Genomic DNA, 20,268 nt, shown 5'->3' with positions numbered 1-20,268 from the left:
GAGACTTTCAAAACATAAATTGAAGCCGATAAAAGGACATCACACAGAAATAAAAAGAGGCAGGTGCAGAGTGCAGACGAGGGGGGGTAACAGTCCAAGAGCTTCAGCTGGAGTCTAAATTAATGGAGAGGATATATATTTGCTTTAAAGCTGCTGTTAAAAGCGATCAAGTCTTTTATCCTCCACGTTTGTTGCAGCTCTGTGTTTCACAAGTAGATGATGCTGCTTGATGCTTTGTTTGTGGTTCATTGAACAAGTTGCAGATTTCTGTCAGATGACCTGACAGGCTGAGAAGGTTCATATGCAGAAAGCGATCAGAGATACATAAACGGGAAGATTTGTGACACGATAATATCTGGTCTGTGTTCAGTTTTAAAATACTAAACGAGCCGACGCTGTCTGAGAGCTCTCTGGGGAGGCCAGCAGTAAGAAATGATCGATGCAGTCATCCAACCCAGCGCAAACAGAAGTGTGGATATGTTTTTCTAACTCTTGCTTGGCCATCAATCCTGATTCCTCCTACTTGATATATGCTTTAAGATCACAGTCGGCAGAAAACGAAGTAATCTCAACAATAAGAATAAAATTGTAAACAAAAGCCGTAGTTCCAGTTGGAGTGCTGCTATCACGGCTGCACCAACCTTATGTTTTCTCTCCCAGCGCAGATTCAGTTCAGGGTATCTGCTGATCAAATCTGCAAATGCTGTGTGCGATCAAATGGAGGCATTTTTAGGTAAGATAACATCATAGCTATAATGATAAACTTGCTTTTTTCACAATACGTTTATTGTCATTTTTTATGAACCAAAACAGTCAGTAACATGAACGCACATTCATCCCACATACACACACTTACCCACACCATCTGACCATACCAAAACTAGGTGACAAGTAGACAAAATAATTTAACAAAGTGTTGATTTCCACAGTTTCATTTTAGAAAAAGGTCCATATTTATGTCCCTGATGATAGCCATGTATGGTTCCCAGAGCTGAACAAAGTCCTTCTGTTTGCCCTTGACAATATATGTCAGTCTCTCCAGTCCAACGCTGCTCGAGAGCTCTTTTATCTACATTTCCAGTGATGGAGCGTCCATACTTTTCCAACGTAATGCAATAGCCCTCTGAGCTTGAAGACGTCCAAAGTCCAGAAGTTTGGTCTGTCTTGAATTCTGCTTAAAGTCCTTTGGATATATTCCAAGTATACATAATTTAACATTCAAAGGGATCTTGACATTAAACATCTCTGATAAACACTTAATAACATTCTTCAAAAACATTTGAATTTTTGGGCATTCCAAGAGACAATGAAGTAAAGTTCCTTTCTCATCTAAACATTTCGAAAACATCTGGTATACTGGCAGACATATTATGCAGTTTGACAGGAGTTATGTACATTCTCATTAACCACTTGTACTGAAGTAGTTTATACCTTGTATTTATTGTCTGGTTTTGTGCCTTCAGACATACATCAGTCCAACCAGCCTCATCAATATCATCTTTAATATCTATTTTCCATGCATCCAATTTATCTAAGGTGGTTTCGGTGCTAGGTTGATTGGTGACTCTAAATTGCCCCTAGGTGTGAGTGTGAGTGTGAATGGTTGTGTGTATGTGCCCTGCGATCGGCTGGCGACCGGTCCAGGGTGTACCCCGCCTCCCGCCCATTGACAGCCGAGATAGGCTCCAGCCCCCCCGCGACCCTGAAAGGGATAAGCGGCATAGAAAATGGATGGATGGATGGTTTCGGTGCTACATGAGGCCAGCATATTATAATATTTGGACACAAGGCCCTTCCCTTCCAAATTTTTACTTCCTCGAGTGTTGATGGGGGTGGTATATACATTGTTCGTTACATTAAGTGATTTAAGGACTACAAACACAATCTGACAATTAGAATAATAATAATAAAATGGAACCCAACAATAACGCAGAGTCAACTCAAGTTTATAATTGAACTGAGAAAAAAAAAAGCATATTTAAAACAGATTGTTGACATAGATGATACCTGATCCACTTAATGATGCCAGTACTAGTGCCAGTCCAGTGGATCACACCAGTGCGTTCCCACCAGCTGTCCCAGTTACTAAGTTGTCACTTCTACAGAGAGTCCAGTTCAGTGAGAGGAAGCACACATGTTTGATTGTTGCTGGCAGACTGATATTGATAAAGCAAATGTAGAAACCCCAAATTACTCATGCCGCTCAGCTGATTGAGGTTATCAGATGAGTGTTTTCTCAGTTTAAATCAGTATCACAAAATCTGCACAGGAGGTAAAGGTGGACTTTTCTGGTCCATTCAATCCCTGTACATAGTTTAAAATAGTCTGCCAAGCCACTGGGACAGTCTCACATTTCTGTCAGTCTTTTAGCTTGACAGGCTGCCTTCCCATTGGTCAGCCTGTTTGGTATTCAGGTAGTGAATTGGCTGTTTGGTTGCCGCCAAGCACTGTGTGTGTGTGTGTGTGTGTGTGTGTGTGTGTGTGTGTGTGTGTGTGTGTGTGTGTGTGTGTGTGTGTGTGTGTGTGTGTGTGTGTGTGTGTGTGTGTGTGTGTGTGTGACTGAATCAGGTTAGCAGTAAAAAGCAGTCCACAGGCAAAAGGACTGCTTTTGTCCAGGTCTCTGGGGTATTGTAATCATAAAACACACATGGTGGCAGGAGGCAGTGAAAGAGAAAAATCTCCTGTTTTTTTGTTTTTTCCAATTTGTGAATAGTTCTTACACCTCAGAACAAGGGAGGTAATATGTTTTGAAGAGAAGTTTTCATGTTACTGGACAGCATGTAGCAGTAGGTGTTGCAGTACCAGTGAAATATACCATATTGCAAGTTACACCCTATGGTTTATGGTACATATGTGTATATAGGGCTGGCATGGAGGAGCTCAACCCAGCAAGTATCTGCCTGATTGCCTCGGCTGTAGCACAACGCCTGCTCCTCTGTTCATCCAACTTGTTATTCAAAGATGACACAGACACACAATGATGCAAAATCTAGTTCAGCCTTTTAATCATTGATCATTCTTTTGAGATATGCACGCCCCAGCTGGAGATTTTGGACAGCAGGACACTGTGGACACAAAGAAGCATTGATGTAGTGCACATCACTGAAGCAGAGTTGGATCTAAGGTTGTTGTTGAACTACATTTCAGAGTCATCTGTTTTCTCGTGTAAGGCTTTTTTTCCCCTCTTTACTTTGAAAAGCAGGCCAGTCATTCTGATGCTGAGTCCAGACATAATGTGTCTGCCTAACTGGTTGTTACTCATGCTAATTGTAATCATAAATGCAAAGTGTTTGTACAGATGCTGTGTTTTGTAACCAAATGGTCATTAGCATTCCATTGCACTCTTGAACTGAACTGGCTTGAACTGGTGCTCATGAAATTCATGTGTAAGATGACAGAAAAAGGTCAATTTCTGTAGACGAGTAGGGGAATTGGTTGGTTGTGTATTGATATATAGAAGTTACACATGAGTTTCACTCAAAGCTCTACCAGTTTTTTATTTTTATTCCCACCCTAAACTTGAAACTAAAATCCCATTTTCCTGATTGAGGTGCTGGAGGTTTACTCTGTGTGTCTTAATCCATCTATCTTGTCTGTTGTGGCCACTTCTTTGCCCACAGGAGGTGGCGAATTGGAAATGTAATAGAGAAATAAAAAACTTGCCACCAGCAGTGAGCAAGTAATTTATGCAACGAAACCTGGACTCTGCAACACTCGAGCATTGGCACTTTTGGCTGTTTTAATATCTTTTGGTATTAATCACCATAGACTTTCACTCTCTCTCTATTGTGCTTTAATAATAATTATAATTTTAGTAGATTTTAATAATAATTGCACAGTAACAGAACAGAATACCTCTGTATTCTTAATGCATTAAACCTGAATCATCATCATCACCCTCAGAGAGCTCTGTGCTTTACTGCCTTTACTACTGAACATTTGCTGTCAATAAAAACAGAAGAAGTTTGTATTACCTTTTTAAACCCTGAGTAATGTCTGCAGGCATGCCTTCTGGCTTCAGGCAGCACACAGTCTCAGCAGCCTTTATGTGGCCTGAGAGGCAAAACTCAGGGCCAGAAAAAGTCTACAGGGTTGTTTTGAGTGCACGGTACTAACTGAAGGTGACTGTGATGAACATACCATCATGTTCCGTCCCTGCGGACATGATGTCCTTGGTAAAGTGATGTGGTGAACTTGTTGATAATGGTGTGATTTAACAGCTAAAGGTCTTAACAGTGTGAAGGCTTTCAAAGAATGAAGGTATAATTGCATTTGCTTCACGCTTGGTCATTTCTGTGTCCTAGACTATGCTTTGTGAGCTATCTGACTGGCTTGGCATGCAGCAGAGGGCATTTTCACCGCATGTTACAGATGTGCATTTGTCTCAGTCTTTGGCATTTTCATAGAAAGCACAGATGTCCTTTTCTGCGCTCTTGGTCTTTTAGCAACCGTTGGAGACATTTAAAGCAATGGACCACGACTTCTCTACTCAGCAGTTCTGCTCTTTCAATTTACCTGTCATTTAAAGTCAACTGTTGACCTTCTCTGTATGATCATGTGACAGTTGCAAACAATGGGGGAGGCGATGAGAGCAAGACGAGCATGTGGAGGAGAATTTCCCTGTTTTCTCCCAAAGCGAAAGGCTTTGCTGAGGCTGAATGCCACTGAAAGCACTCCCACTTTGTTTAGGCCTAATTCTCCGTTGACCGTTTTGTAATTTTGAATGCCTCATTACAACAAGGCAGAAATGGCCTCCTGACAGCGCGCAGTCAGTAGGAGTAAAAAATGAGACCATTTCACAGATGCTAACTACTTTGTAAGAAACTAAAGGCTAAGACATGTTTTTTTTCTGAGATATACCTCTGAGTTTATTTATTTTGTGGTTATTTTGCAACACTCCTGCTCTGTTCACTTTATGCATTTTTTTAACAATATTTTTATTGAAGTTTTAAGTGCATATTAAACTTTAACCTAATGTCGAATGTACAAACATTTTCATTTATATATGTATATATATATATATCCCCTCAGCCACACATTCACACAGACAAAAAAAAAAGGACAGTGACAACAGACATCAAACTAATGGGGTAAATTAAAATAAATAAATAAGAATAAGCTGGAACAGAATAAAATAAATAAAATAAAATAAAGTAAAATAAAAGGCAGGATCATTACATAACTTGTTTTTCAGTCAGTGTTATCCGTTTCATTGGTCAAGAGGGACATAAATGATTCCCAAACACAAACAAACTCCGCCTGTTTATCTTATACAATGTATGTCAGTCTCTCCAGTCTGAGACAAGTCATCAGCTCCCTCTTCCATATTGCCAGTGATGGTGATTCTACATTTTTCCAATATTGTGCAATCACTCTTCTTGCATGGAGAAGTCCAAAGTCAATCATCTTGGATTGCTTAGTTGTTCTAATAAAGTCTTTGGGGTATATTCCAAGTATACAGATTGTTGACATCAAAGGAATGTTACACTTAACCATCCATGATAAACATTTAACTACATTTTCCCAAAATACCTGAATCTTAGAGCATTTCCATAAGCAGTGAATCGCCTTGTGTTTTTATCTTAGTCATCCTGTTTTATTGCTCCATCGATGACGCCCTTATACATCTGCCTCCTCAGTGACGTGTTCTCACACTTAAGTGGAAACAGTAAAGTATAACCTTGATTTGCCTTTGGTGTCACCACCAGCAGTGATGGACTGACAGTGAGCTCTTCTTCTGTTGCTGGCAGTAACTGTCGGGCCATTCACTGTCAAGGCCCTTTGAAAGCTAACTGAAAGGGGTCACTTTTGGGTGGGGAGGTTGAGCTGCCTCATTCCTCAGTCACAGAGAAGTGGCAAGGGACTGGTTATTACCATTTCAATCAGGATCCAAGTGAATCCAGTTCAGAAGCCAGAGTAAAGGAGATGCATACAATGTGGTACCATATAGTCGCAGCTCAGAGGCAAAATTACTCTAATAGATGGCAATTTATGTCAATTTGAGATGCTCTTATCTGGAGCAGATCAAATACACTGTAGGGCATGATTTTCAGATGACGCTGCAGGGTTGGGAAGCAGTGTGAGAGCTTAATGAATCTTCATTTTTTGTTTTCTTCTCTCCATTGGCCTACTGAGACAATATTCATTCAGCAATCATTGTTGGAACTGAAGCAGCAGTGGTGTTCACAGCCTGATTTGAATGCCTGCCTCTTATTAAGGATGATTTTTCATATTCGAGCTATTAGCTGACACTCACAGGCAGTGCATCATAGAACAGCGCAGTGGAATAAGATTAACTTCAGTTTAATTTGAGTAATATCAGTAAAATTACAGGACCGTGGTAGCAAGTAATAGAGCTGAATTGCCCTGGCAGTAGGACTAGAATTATGACCAGAGGTGTTGGTAAAATAATTTTTAGGAAAAGGTGCTACAAAAGAGAAAGAGGTTGAAGGGACTTTTTTTTTCTCCCTTCGAGTTAAGATCATATTAGAGGTAATAGAGGAGCGAAATGAGGCGATGAAAATGGTTCAGGTGACAGAGGGTGATGTGAAGAGATGAGATTGAACAGTGATGGCTCTGCTGCTCCGTCTGCAGCAGAACTACAGGGTCATAGATACGCATGCATGAGGCCGACCCAGCAAACACTCACTGATGGGGGCGTGTGACCCTGTTGTTATCTAGGATGTTCTTGGTTTTGTTCAGCTTTGCACCGTTTGTCATTCCTCTGTTGTCACCCAAAGAATATAAAACTCTGTAAGTCGTGTTTACTTAACCTCCATACTGTAAAGAATAAGAAAATGAAAGCGATTTGATCAAGGGATGCACATTTTAAGCAGCCCTCTGGTTATTGGCCGTGGTAACTGATCAGGTATTGATTTGTCATTGAAGTCACACATGAGTAGATGGATAATGGATTCTCCTGACACCCCAAATAGTTATTGTACCTTGTTTTAAACTAACTGCGTGTGAATAATTTATCTTTAAAGGTGTTGATGGATTTTATTAGAGCAAGGCTAACTGTTTCCCCCTGCTTTCAGTCTTGCTGCTAAGCTAGGATAACCATATCCTGACTGACATACTTAAAGGAATAGTTCAGCAATTTGTTGCTTGTGTTTTTCTTTCATGAAATCTCTATTTAAATGAGTTGAGATAATAAAAATAATAAGTTGTTTTTGAACAACAAGCCAAGTAAATTGGTTATTTATAGCCACATTGTGGAGGATTGCTGACTTAGCATTAGAGAGGACACAGACAGCAGTACACAAACCCTGTAGGGTTTGGGTTAATAGAATAGAGATTGTTCAGTATCGTATTCATTCACTGAATTGAATTCCAGCCCAGACCACTTGCTGCATGTCTTCCCCTCTCTGTCCTCTGCCCTTCCTGTCTCTGTCCAGCTGTCACTTCCTAAAAACTGAAAAAGCAGACATGCTATAACTATATATTTGTATACACACAAGAACAAAAAGCTGAAAAATTCCGTTGAAGCGTATTTATTCAGAGACAATACAGTTGAGTTGAGTGCAAATACTTATATTCAGAAAGGGGCTCATCAATCATTGATTAGTTAATAGCATCCATGGTTTGATTCATACATGTAGCACATGTTTATTTAAGATAAGCTGTCAGAAATGGTTTTTAAGTCCCCATCAGCTCCCTACAAACAAACAGTTTTCATGCGAGGATCAATAGGGTGTTCTGTTACTGTTTGCTCATATTTTCACAAGTTTTTCGTTTTCAAATTCGATGTGACACCAGATTTAGTTTTGTAGTTGCACCAACAGTCTGAGCTGGGGGGCGTTTGGCCTTCAGACAGCTGATCAGGATGTTGTGGTGCCCAGTTAACGACCTGTCAGTCTAAACTCAGACCAATCAGTCAAGCTCTGGGTGACAGCCAGAGAAAAGGACAAGGCCGTGGAATGAGAGGTGCTCTGAGCACTTAGTGCATTAACGACATCTCTTTGCTCATGTTTGCTGAAGTCTCACAGTGTAATGAAAAATTCTTGACTTGTTTCTTTGGTGTGGAGAAAAGTGAAATCCTCCACTCGTCTTTGAACCTGAGCCTCTTTGTGGGGGGAGAATGAGCTTATGTGCTCTGATTTACAAAAGAGGAGAGTCGTGTGGCTTCTCTCCTTTTCCTATTAGTTTCTCAGTTAATAAAGAGGTGTGTTTTTTCAGAGCCAAGCGTTGTGTGTTGGACTGGATAAATATGATGCACATTAGCCTGCTATTTGTGCCAGCAGCTGATCTCATTATGATAGTCCATACATAATAAACCATTACTTTCACACATGCATGCCAACATTCGCAATGCCAGTATACAATTATTCTGTGTTTGTTCACACGATGCACACGTTGATGTGCTGCTGTTTAGATTGAATTTCTCATGTTTTATCTCATTACTGTTTCCTGCTGCAGCGGCCTGATGTTCTCAACAGGAGCGTTACAGTGTTATTCTGGATCGTGCATGTCTGCCTTGCATACCAATGGGGGTTGTCAGTGTTTGCATGTGCAGTAAAGTAAAGTTCTGGCAGTCAGACCTAGAAAGACAGAGACGGTGAGAGAAGCTACATAGCTAAACTACATTTCCTTTTAATCTCCTAAAATGAGAAACAAGAAGTCTTTCTTCAGTTCATATTGCAGCCTGAAGGATCAAAACTGCAAGACCTGTGATCAAATCACGTTATTGGGAGAGTTTTAACAATCTGGTGAAAGATTTAGATGGCAGTTGTAGATTTTATCTCATACTCTCCTCTCCGTGTCACCCAGGAGTGCATCCAGTGCATCCACAGCCATTTTCCTGTCAGTCTGTGAAGCTAACATTAGCTCAAGCAGCTAACATCCTAAACAGCAGGTTGCATCATAAGTGTCCGCTGACAACTGTGTACTTGCATTCAAAATTTACTTTTACTTTTTAACAGTATTGAATGTATGACTATTGTAGTAATATCCTAAATCAGCAGACCTCTGGCATGAAAACAAGCAAAGTTTAATCTGAAGTGCAGCTCCATTAGTGCATCACATTTTTCATGTAGAAACTGGATTAGGTCTGTGCTGGATGAGTACACACTCGTCTTGTTTAATAGTTTTTGGGCCAGTAATACACTTCTGGAGTTCTAGATTCTAGGAAATAATGACAGTTTAAATTGAAAATGCTATGTTTGGCCAAAAAACCCAGCTATTTCCCCAAAACCATTCAGCTCTACTTTGCCGCGGTCCCATAAATGACATGTGGTGGTCACGACAGCAGCTAAAATATCGCCAACAGACATGTTTTCTCATTTCCTCTTAATATTCTTTCAGTGTTTGATTCGATAATGCAAAGACGTGCCTAGGGGTGCGTGGATCTCTGTTTGACTCCTGTTGTTCAGCACCAAAGCGTGCCATCCTAATCAGAGACAATCAGGGAGACAATCAAATCCAGTCAACCCAGATCTTTTGAAGAAAGCGTCTTTGCATTCCTCTTAACTCTGGATCTGATCCAGCATATAAAAGATTTCCTCTAATTGTGCTGTCATTTTCGAGCTGGTGGAGATGGAGACGTGATGCCTCAAGTCATGATGAAAGGAAAGAGCTCAGAGGAAGGGTATTAATAGTAGGACTCTGTGTGTGTGTGTGTGTGTGTGTGTGTGTGTGTGTGTGTGTGTGTGTGTGTGTGTGTGTGTGTGTGTGTGTGTGTGTGTGTGTGTGTGTGTGTGTGTGTGTGTGTGTGTGTGTGAGAGAGAGAGAGAGAGAGAGAGAGAGAGAGAGAGAGAGAGAGAGAGAGAGAGAGAGAGAGAGAGAGAGAGAGAGAGAGAGAGAGAGAGAGAGACTGAAGATTGAAGAATCTGGATCAAAAGATCCCCGGGGATATTGACACACACACAAACACGTAGATACACACAAGTTATTGCGTCATCCAAGCCGGCAAAGCTTCTGCCAAGACAGACGAGCACATTCTTGAATTTTATGAGCCAGATAATAGTATATCTACCAGGAGGTGTTCATCCAGCTCGCTCAGTTACAACACATGTGCCCACCCCATCCTCACGCACATACACACACACGCTTCTGCAGTCGCATAAATAGACTTTGTTTTGGCAGATTGTTTCTGATCAGATCTGCCCATTTTTCATCCCTGCACATGCAGCTCGCGCCATTAGCCGATCCTCCCCAAGTTCTGGCCGGCCGAATGATCGATCAGGGTGTCCTGAGCAAACGAACAAGGAGTTCTCCTAGACGGAGGCCGAGCGCAGGCAAGCTGGAGGAAGCGAGGGAGCTGGAGATTGTAAGAGTGTATCTCCTTTTGGCTCGAGAGGAAGTGTGTGTGTGGGAGAGGACGAAATTAAACTTTCTAAGATGGTAGTGGGAGTAATTGTGTAAAGTTTGCAGAAGCTAAAATTTGACGTTCTTAGCTGCAGGTGCGGGGTGGTCCTGTCAGGTATGTCTCCATGTTGCTCTCAGCAGTTGTATTTAGTATGTAGTATGTAGTTGGATTTTAGTTTGTCGCCTTCTGTTTGTGTAGTCTTTTGTCATTTGTTATTGAAACCGTCAGGTCCTGGAGGTTTTACTTCCAAAACAGAGAAGTAGAGTGAGATTTTAAAGCCAGAACTCTCAAGTTATGACTAAATCAATAGTATTGATCAGCGACTAGCTTTATTGCGTCCGTGCTGTTGGGTGGCTTGCAATCAGAGAGGGACGGAAAGGGTGCTGCAGGTGAGTGTTGTTTTTAAAGATTTTCAGAAGTATGGGCTCAGATGTGACCTTGACGGCGGGTGAAGGGAGGCGGAGGTGTGTTGGGAGGTTGTGTGTGTGTCTGCGCGTATGTGTTTATGTGCATTTCAAGGCGAGCGGCTATGAAGGGGTTTAGGCTGGAAGAGCCTGATAAGCCGAACCACAGGCGAGTCACACTTCTGCCATCTCACCCACTGACATAATGATTCAACACAGCTGTCTGCAGTATGACAGCCGCTGTACGTGTGTGTGTGTGTGTGTGTGTGTGTGTGTGTGTGTGTGTGTGTGTGTGTGTGTGTGTGTGTGTGTGTGTGTGTGTGTGTGTGTGTGTGTGTGTGTGTGTGTGTGTGTGTGTGTGTCGTCGGGGTGGATGGGTGAGCAGAGGTGGATCCTCCACCTGCTTCTTCAAGACAGAGACAGGGGAGGATGGCGAAAACAGAGGGGCAGGGTCCCCTGTGTTTCCCAGCCCTGGTTAGATTGTGCTGGAATTAAATTTCACAACACAAACAAACAGCAGGAGACGGACTGGCCCACCTCCTTCCCTCCCACCTCTGCTGTTGTTTTCATCTCTCCCAATCCTGTGCCACCTCCCTCCTCCCCTCCCTCCCTCTGTCTCTACCCCTCCCTGCTTTCCCTCTTCCTGCACTCTCACCACAGCAAAGACGCCTGATATAACCAGTCAGTTACGCCACAGATGCTGACGTTCCTTCAGGCTCTGTGAATCAAGTCTGGATGATGTCAGAGGTCACCAGACGGGGATGTGAGACTGAGACGCCTCACCTCACACATCACTTGGCAAAAGGTGTCCCATTGAGCAGTTAGAATATTAACCAGGCTTTAACCCAACTAGTGGCACTAATCAAACATTTGTCCCAAAATCAAACACTGTATCATGCAGTTATAATGTTGAAGCAGGATGTTAGCAGAATTGGTTATGAACTCAATTATTTTTATTAATCTGCTGATAATTTTCTCTGTTAATTGATCAATCTAAAAAAGTGAGACATAGTTTGAAATTATTAAAATGATCCATGTTTATACTCCCGTATATGTGTGTGTGTGTGTGTGTGTGTGTGTGTGTGTGTGTGTGTGTGTGTGTGTGTGTGTGACCATGACCAAAAAAAGCATCTGTTAGCAGCTACAACAATAATGTTTGCTGTTTTTGCTTGAAAATTAAGTTGAACTGTCACTTATCAAATCAATAACTCCAGATTAAATATCAACTTCCTGCCAATCAGCTAATCTTTGCAGCTCTAGAGGCTATCAATCAGATTGTGCATCTTCAGATTGTTATGTGTGAGTGATTTTCAAAGCTGGAGATAAAACTGTTGTTCACAGGGAAAAGATGAGGTTAAAGAAAAGTCAGAAAAAAGTCAGAAAAAACTTTCTTATCATGCTGATCATCTCCTGAAACCATGGTGTGAGGGGACTCATTCACTGTCTGTGCTCTTATTCTTTGTTGCTTTTGATCTTGACAAATTGATCGGCGTGATGAAAGCTCTTCTGACTTTAACTTCTCTCTGATTTGAGTTGCTGTGAAAAGCAAGTGAAGCTCCAAATGCATCAGCACCTCGTCGTTAATCTGTTTTCATATGACTAAACGAGCTGAGTGCTGCGTGGAGTGGACACTCGTCAGAACTGCACGGTGCTTTTGATAAAAGTTTGTTTAGTGTTTGATGAATGTCGTGAGCAAACATTCCCTGCCTGCGTTGGTGTTTTTCCATGGCTGATTGGAAACAGTTTCTTGTAATTGTGAATGCCACAGACTTGAGAAATGAGCCCTCGCTCTCATTAAGACGAGGGATTTTCGCTTCACACGGGACAGTGATGCAAGATGATAGTAAGAGTGTCATAACGGAGCGTAGGATGTCATATGTGAATGAGCTCTAAAGGGAGAAACTCAACCAGTAAACATTCACATCTCCACGTATCATCTGATTAGAGTTCATGTCACACTTCTGCACCAATTAACAGCCTCGTTATCAAAATATCAGTCACAATCCCACCAGTGAATACAAAAAGGAAAGCAGCTATTCGTTAGCTAATCCAGTGGCTACATGGTTTTAGCATCTCGAGCCACTGCCTCCTATGCAAAGCATCTTTTGTACCAGATTACACGTCTGGACTTTGACCCGCGGTGAGTGAAGCTGTCATGTCGCCAGCTTCGCGGCCTCTCCCCAGGTGCGGCGGAGTCGTCCTTGGAGCGGGGTCACAGCAGTGCTCTGCTTAGTAGGGCACTGGAGTAGTCCACCTCTCCGGGGAGACAGCACATCTCTGTTTAGCTGCACAGAGGTGACCTCTCACCTGCAGGCTTCATGTGCTGATTGTGAGGTTTGGAGTCGGGCTGTGGGCTGCTGTGAATAACCTGCTGTTACCTAAAACAGACCGTCTGTGTCTGCTGTTTGCTCTCCTTCTATTTATCTGTCTGGCTGCTTGGTCCATTTTTCAGCCTTTTCCACGACGCCTGTGTTCACACGCACTCAACAACGTGAGTATTTGAATTGCTGAGATAAGCAGCTGGGCCATTTGCTTTTAGGGCTCTGCAATAACACAATCATGATATTATCATATATGGCATTATTATTGCATGTTCAAGGGCTCTTATTGACTTTACATTTCCAAAGCAAGCATGAAATAATATGTATATATGTTATATATGTATATATGTTTAACATATGGAATGTTTGTTTGCACTGTTAAGACTAAAGCAGAAATGATTTGCTGATTAATAACCCAGCCTCTCACTTGTGATAGGGACATGAATATTAAATATCTTTGCATTTTTCGACAAATCAAGCAAATTGAAGACTTTGTGTTGGGGCTTTCAGAAGTTGTGAGGGCTGTTTTTTTTCTGTTTTGTTTTTTACCAGTTTCTGACATTTTATAGACAGAAGAGTTCATTGATTCATTGAGGAAAATAATTGACAGATTTATCAGTAATGGGAGTAGTCAGTAGTTGCAACTGTAGTTATGAATTATATTAGACAAAATCAGAGTTATCACCCTTTTATTTTAAGTTGTGTGAGTACAACCTCAACACTGTTTTTGTTATACAGAGGAAGCAAAATGTGCTGAAGTCTAATGTGTGGTTGGACTCATGATTCATTTCATTTGATCAGATTTGCAGCAGCTGGTCTTAAGACAACGTTTAACATCAGAGAACTTTAGCTTCTGTTGTGAAATGTAAAAACCCTTTTTCTGGGTTAGAATGTGTTAATGAAATAAAGTACAGATCTTCCTGATCCTCTACGTCAGCACCTACACATGCACAAATTACTCAGACACTTCCTGAAGAAATGCAGTTAAGGCGTACGCGTATTCTTTCTGGCTACAGTTTACGAAAGCCGAGCGCTTGGCATACTTTACTTTGGTTACAACCACAGGTGACGACGATCGTAATTGACCTGGCAAAGGTGAAGTGAAGGTGTTCATGTGGTTTATGTTCTGCTCTTCAATTACACTGTGATCACATTTTTTGTGTGCATGTAAACACCATCATGGTCTCTCTCTCCTCACTCCCACATAGTCTCTCTCTCTCTCTCTCTCTCTCTCTCTCTCTCTCTCTCTCTCTCTCTCTCTCTCTCTCTCTCTCTCTCTCTCTCTCTCTCACACACACACACACTTTACCTCTCTCTCTTCCTCTCAGCTGTGTGTATCCTGCCAGATGAGCATGAGGCGGGAAAAGGAATGTAGCTCCGCTCTGTTTCTCTCTCTCTCTCTCTCTCTCTCTCTCTCTCTCTCTCTCTCTCTCTCTCTCTCTCTCTCTCTCTCTCTCTCTCTCCCCCCGCTCCCTTTCTCTCTCTCTCTCTCTCTCTCTCTCTCTCTCTCTATCCCTTTCTCTCTGTGTGAGTATGCTCGGTCATTCAGCTCTGTGCACTGCTGCCGTTTTGTGAGGCTGGAGAGCTGGCAGGAAGCCTGTGATTGGGGAAATAAGCGCTTGTGCCGGAGCCGGCTACCTCAGAGATAAACTAGATACAGCGGAGGGACGTGAGGACTGTGGATTTTAACCTGCACATGTCAAAAAGAGATGGATTTGTGGCGCCTCTGAACTTTGGAGAGCATGTACTGCACGTGTAGAAGACATAAACAGTTCCTATTAAGCGTCAGAGATTGCTGGAGGAACGGAGGTCTCTGAAATCTGCTGCTTGTCTTGAACACTGATGTACATCTGCGCTGGAGAGGCTGGAAACCCTGGAAGTATGAGCTGAATCATTGAAGTGTAAGGTGGAGACACGCATTACAGATGATTTAACAGGCAAAAGATACAGCTCTGCAAGGTTAACGTCAAAGACATCTGTTATACCTGATTACACCTGAGCCGTGGGGGAAAATGAGTGGTTTGAGACAGGAGTAAAGGAGTATCCTGTGATGTCAGACTTCACCTGGGGCAGTCGTCTGAGACTCGGCTGAGTATCTGCGGCGTTGTTGGTTTGGGGGGGGGGGGCGGCAGCAGCAGACTTCATTTGCAGGTGTGCAAACCGCACCAGACTTGACTCACCTGACATCATTCGTTCTCTGTTCGGACTCATCATCATTCCTGACTCATTTTCTCACCTCATCGTCTTAGTGGTCCTCGCTCTCAAACGTACCACCGCCTCCCATTTTCTCCCCATGGAACCACTCAAGAGACGGGAGAAGAGACGCTGATTAATGTGACTCCCAGTGGCCTGCGTTTCAACAGCACTAGAAATAGAAAGAAAGAAACGGCGGCGGCGGCACTTGTGGACTGTCATCACGTGGAACCAGAGAAGCACCATGTGGAATCAGTCTGGATACTGCAATCACATACCTCACCCTGGTTATCCCTTCTACCATGCTCCCTGCAGGTATGCTATCACTACCAACACGCACCCAGACTCTGCTTCTGCTTTCCGAGTGGTTACAGTCGCTTGTTGAAGTGGCTTCTTAGCTTTCTAGGTTAGATTTTTTATTGTTTTTGCACTGAGAAAAAAATCATTGTTTTATTTTGTTATTTTCCATCTTTGGTGTCCCTCAGGGGTTAGTGCTCGGCCCGCTGTTAGGAAACTTGGTCTTGCCATTAGGGGCAGTTCATTAGATCCAGTGGGTCTGATTTAATGCATCCTCATTCGCTGAAAAGTAGGACAAGGTGTTTGTGGGTTTAGTCTTCTTTGAAGCAGAGATTGTGACCAAACTGGTTTGTCAGGAATGTTCATTTGGTGCCCGGCTTTCACAGAAACAGGAAACCGGTTTTACCTGTGCTGAATAATAGAAGTGAGGTTTGTTGGTCAGTGTGACACTAGTCCTGTAGAGTAAAGCTGTGTTCATGGACTGAACTGTCATCATGCCACCTGAAAACACCCCTGCAGTGAGGATGTAGAGCTTATTAGCTGGAAATTTGAAAATACTATTTGAAATACAGAAATGAAATACAAATCTAACCTGTTTGTTCTCTCTTGAAAACACCTGATTAAAGCAGATTACATAAGATTTTTGCTAGTCCTCTTCCATTGTGACCCCCCCCCCCCCCCCCAGCAGCAGCAGCAGCAATGACATCATTACATTTATCACAAGGTTTCAGATGTGACCCAGTCTCAAATGAATACCATCAATCCTCATCCCCTGAGGGGAGAACAGACCCCTGCCTACGCCTCTTTTTCTGTCAGATACTGTAATAGTGTCTAACCTCTAAAGGCTGCTGGAGCTCAAGCACCAGAATACTGATTCACCAGTACTGGTTATTAATGCAATCCCTGTGTGGTTGAGCATAATGAGGACATAGTTTAAAAATTAATCACATGATAAATGATAAACATATAACCAGTGCGTATGTATGTTGCATGCATTATAGGAGCTTCGTGGTTCGTGCTGTGCACAGAGTTGAGGTGAATTTGCTGGTGCTGGTGCTGGTGCAGCAGCAGCAGCAGCAGCGGTCGGGGTGGTCTGCACTCAGGGGGAGAGGGATTTAGCTGATGAGTGAGTCATCCCTCAGACCACTGGGCAGGTCAATGACCTGCCAGATCAGCCAGCTCATGGCAGAAAGGGAGAGAGTACACAGGAATCTAGGAAATAGCCCAAAGCTTCAAAACAAACTACCCATTGCTGTTCACTCCCACTCTGCTCTCTTATGGTGAAGTACTCTGACTCACGCTATGAATGTTCCACCTGTAGCCTAATCACTTCATGCATTGAGACATTTTTCTGCATAAATCCAATGTTCAACATGCTTAAGATTCAGCAGAAACAAACCGGATAGCTGCAGGAGATGAACTATTTACTGACGGTATTATTCCTTTTTCAGTGCTTCTTTTTTCAAATTGGTTTCCTCCTTGCTGCTTCAATGTCATTTCTGCCCTGTTTCCCATCTTCTCATCTTGATTTTTAATCCTCTTTTTAGATTTACAGTCCTCTGAGGGATTTTCTCTTCACCTGCACATGCTTCCATATTGGAGGATTGTCTGCTGAGCAAAATATCAGCGCCTACATCTCACTGACAAAAGAGGGGAAATGCTTCTTAGTTTACAGTTAAGGTGTTAAGGGAACATTTTATAGGATGCGAAGTAGGCCGCACTGAAATTAGATCTTTCTTTCTCCTAGAGGAAGAAGTGATAAGGCCTCAAAATTGCATTTGTCAGTACAACAGAATTATAAAAAGTGGCATAACCGTTTTTGTTATGAGCCTCTCTATAAAACTGTCAAACGCTGCTCATGTAATTCAGACTACTTTTCTAATAATAAAGCAAACCATCCATCCATCCATTTTCTATGCCGCTTATCCCTTTCGGGGTCGCGGGGGGGCCGGAGCCTATCTTGGCTGTCAACGGGCGAGAGGCGGGGTACACCCTGGTACACCTCAAGCCGGAATGCCCGGAGAGAACCCACGCATACACGGGAAGAACATGCAAACTTCACACAGAAAGGCCCGACCCGGGAATCGAACCTGCGACCTTCTTGCTGTGAGGCTGCTCCACCGTGCAGCCCAATAAAGCAAACCATGAAAAAATAATACATTACATTATAGGAACAGACGCATTGGCAATGAGATGAAGCTCGTTCTGTGGACTTTGTGAAGGCCCAGTGGAGGCTGCTCCAGTTAATGATCACCTCACCTGTCAACAGACTCGTCTTTGACACTGTCAGTCTCCGCCCCCATCCGTCTGCTTAATCCAACGTGTTTGCACTCAAATGACAAGGTGTTAGCTCGCTGCTCGAGGCTCTGCTATTTGGTCCGCTAATCCAGCATAAACCAGCAGCGTCAGCCAGCCACGGAGGCATGAGGTGAGCGTGAAAGCTTAATGAGGGCCTGCGTGTGTTTGCCTCAGAGTATTGATTGTATTTGTGTGTGTGTGTGTGTGTGTGTGTGTGTGTGTGTGTGTGTGTGTTTGAGTATTTAGGTGGAGGATGAATGAACTGAGTGTTTCTGAGTGGGTGTAGCTGCTGTGTTTGACCTTTCAATAAAAGGATCGGAGAGTATTTTTTCAGTGTGTATTTATGCCATGTTGTATTTTGTGGAGTTCATGGAAAGAGTGAGAGGTGACAAAGGTCATGACACACATTCACTGCATGTGCCAAGTTACTCAGATGCCACAAAGGTGTGTTTCTGTGTGCACACCTCAGGGAGGAATTTACGCTAACTTAACTATATATATACTGTAGTGTGTGTGTGTGTGTGTGTGTGTGTGTGTGTGTGTGTGTGTGTGTGTGTGTGTGTGTGTGTGTGTGTGTGTGTGTGTGTGTGTGTGTGTGCAGGCCTGTCAGCCTCACAGCGGCTCAAGGATGTAAATGGATTTGGTCTGGTGGCCCAGCAGGGGGTGAATTGAGCAGATTGTCTGCCTCATTTCTATACACACACACATGCACGTGCACACACATAAAGTGTGCTCTGTCACACATACACCTGTGCACACACAGACACAATCACTTCATAATACAACTTTCAACAACTCATAATTGACTGCGGTTTAACTTCAGAACCATCTTAACCTCTCTCAAATATTTAGCTGGCAGAGTGCGCGATGGCCCGCTAATCTCCAGTCGTGGTCTGAATTATGTGTTTGACAAATGAAGCTCAGCACGAAGAAAATCTATTACAGTGGCGCTATCCCTGTCATCTTCAGTTTTGGTCATGAAATACATCTGCGTAAAAGGATTCTTTGCCGGTGAGGGAATGAAGGTGAGCTTTTAGCGTTAAACTTCACCTGAAGGCACAGCAGAAATGACTGGGAGAGTGTGAGCGGAAATAACTTAATCGACACTTTGGAAGAAAATGCCCCTGACTGTTCGTACAATATCTTGTGGAATTAAAATTGACGATCCTGATAATTTGTAGAACTCTTTTTCACATTTCAGCCTCTTTGCATTGTTCCTCTGCTAATGAATGCAGCTCTGTTTTATTACAATTACAGTTAGTCATTTGGCAGACACTTTTATCCACAGCGACGTACATATGAATTCACACACCGATGGCGCAGCATCGGGGGCAGTTTTGGGGTTCAGTATCTTGGATACTTCCGCATGTGGAAGGCAGAGGCCAGGGATCAAACCACCGACCTCCTGATTGGCAGATGACCGCTCTACCCCCTTATTACAGGTCAGTAGACTGTACAGTATGTGATTCGTGACAGCATCTGACCGAGGTATTGGTGCGCACTCTGTTTAAAGTACTAAAAGAGTGCGTCCTACTTCACATTACCAACTAGCAAAAACTGAAAATTAGACAGTTGAGGGTTGCAGCATATGTTGTTTTGTGGACAAAGAAAGGGGAAATGGTCCTGCCTCCAGCTTTGAGCCAAACTTGAGGCAGAAAAGTAGATTAAACAAATCTTAGATGCTAAAATAGGATTAAATCTGCCCAGAAGTTGATTTACCACTCTGGTATCCACACGCACTTGAATGCCTCAGGAAATGTGCAGAGATCAGGGCGCTGCACAGTCAGAGCATCTGACCGAGCATCCCATCGTGAGAGTCTCCGGAAGAATGTGTCAGTCAGCTGCCTCTCCTCCTGAGTGTTGACACACTGCTGCGACTGGATGCTTGATGCGACTGACACTTTGACAAAATGAATTCCCCACAAGTCGCTCTCAGGGAGGGTGCCCTTATGTCACAGAGTGGCGCGCTGTCACCGCGACAGACTCGTGTGGGACCGCGCTAAAGAGAGGGAGCTGACGTGGCTGTGGTTTCTTTGACAGCGTGGTGTGTCTGTGACAGTGGTGATGTGGTAAAAGGATGGTGGGTTAACTGTTGAAGTCAGTCAGGTTTCAGGACAAAGTCAGCAACCGCAGCAGAGCAATTATTTAGATTTCTTATGTGAACAGGAAACCTGGACAAACTGGCTCCAGAGCCAGATAGAAGATCTGAAGAGTGCTGGAATGCTTCAGAAAATAACAGCTAAAATTTAATATATTTTCAGCTTGGCTCTGTGAATGAGTGATTAGCAATTTACTGCAACAGAATTTAGTTTAGCAGGTTACTGGCATTTTATGGACTAAACTAATGAAATTATTGTGAATTGTAGCTCTAATCATGTTGTAATTTTCCAAACAATTGTTGTCCAAAGAAATAATTTTGAATTCTAATGAAAAACTGTAACTTATAACA

At 42.9% G+C, this 20,268-nt stretch overlaps 1 protein-coding gene across 7 annotated transcripts in view; it reads left to right on the top strand.

The window, feature by feature from the left end:
• The window catches only part of plekha7a (pleckstrin homology domain containing, family A member 7a), a 136,714-nt gene that overhangs the window by 23,025 nt on the left and 93,421 nt on the right, over positions 1-20,268 (top strand). The window contains exon 1 of one of the 7 annotated variants that reach the window (XM_070972136.1): positions 14,566-15,539. The exons of the other annotated variants lie outside the window; for them this stretch is intronic. Coding sequence (XP_070828237.1) covers positions 15,469-15,539 — 71 coding nt within the window. The 5' untranslated portion in view covers positions 14,566-15,468. Of the gene's footprint in view, positions 1-14,565; positions 15,540-20,268 lie in introns of those variants that run through there. 7 annotated transcript variants of the gene reach the window in all.

Source organism: Chaetodon trifascialis, chromosome 10, assembly GCF_039877785.1.
Source record: "Chaetodon trifascialis isolate fChaTrf1 chromosome 10, fChaTrf1.hap1, whole genome shotgun sequence".
Lineage (NCBI taxonomy): Eukaryota > Metazoa > Chordata > Actinopteri > Chaetodontiformes > Chaetodontidae > Chaetodon > Chaetodon trifascialis.
This window is presented reverse-complemented; position numbering and strand designations above follow the sequence as displayed.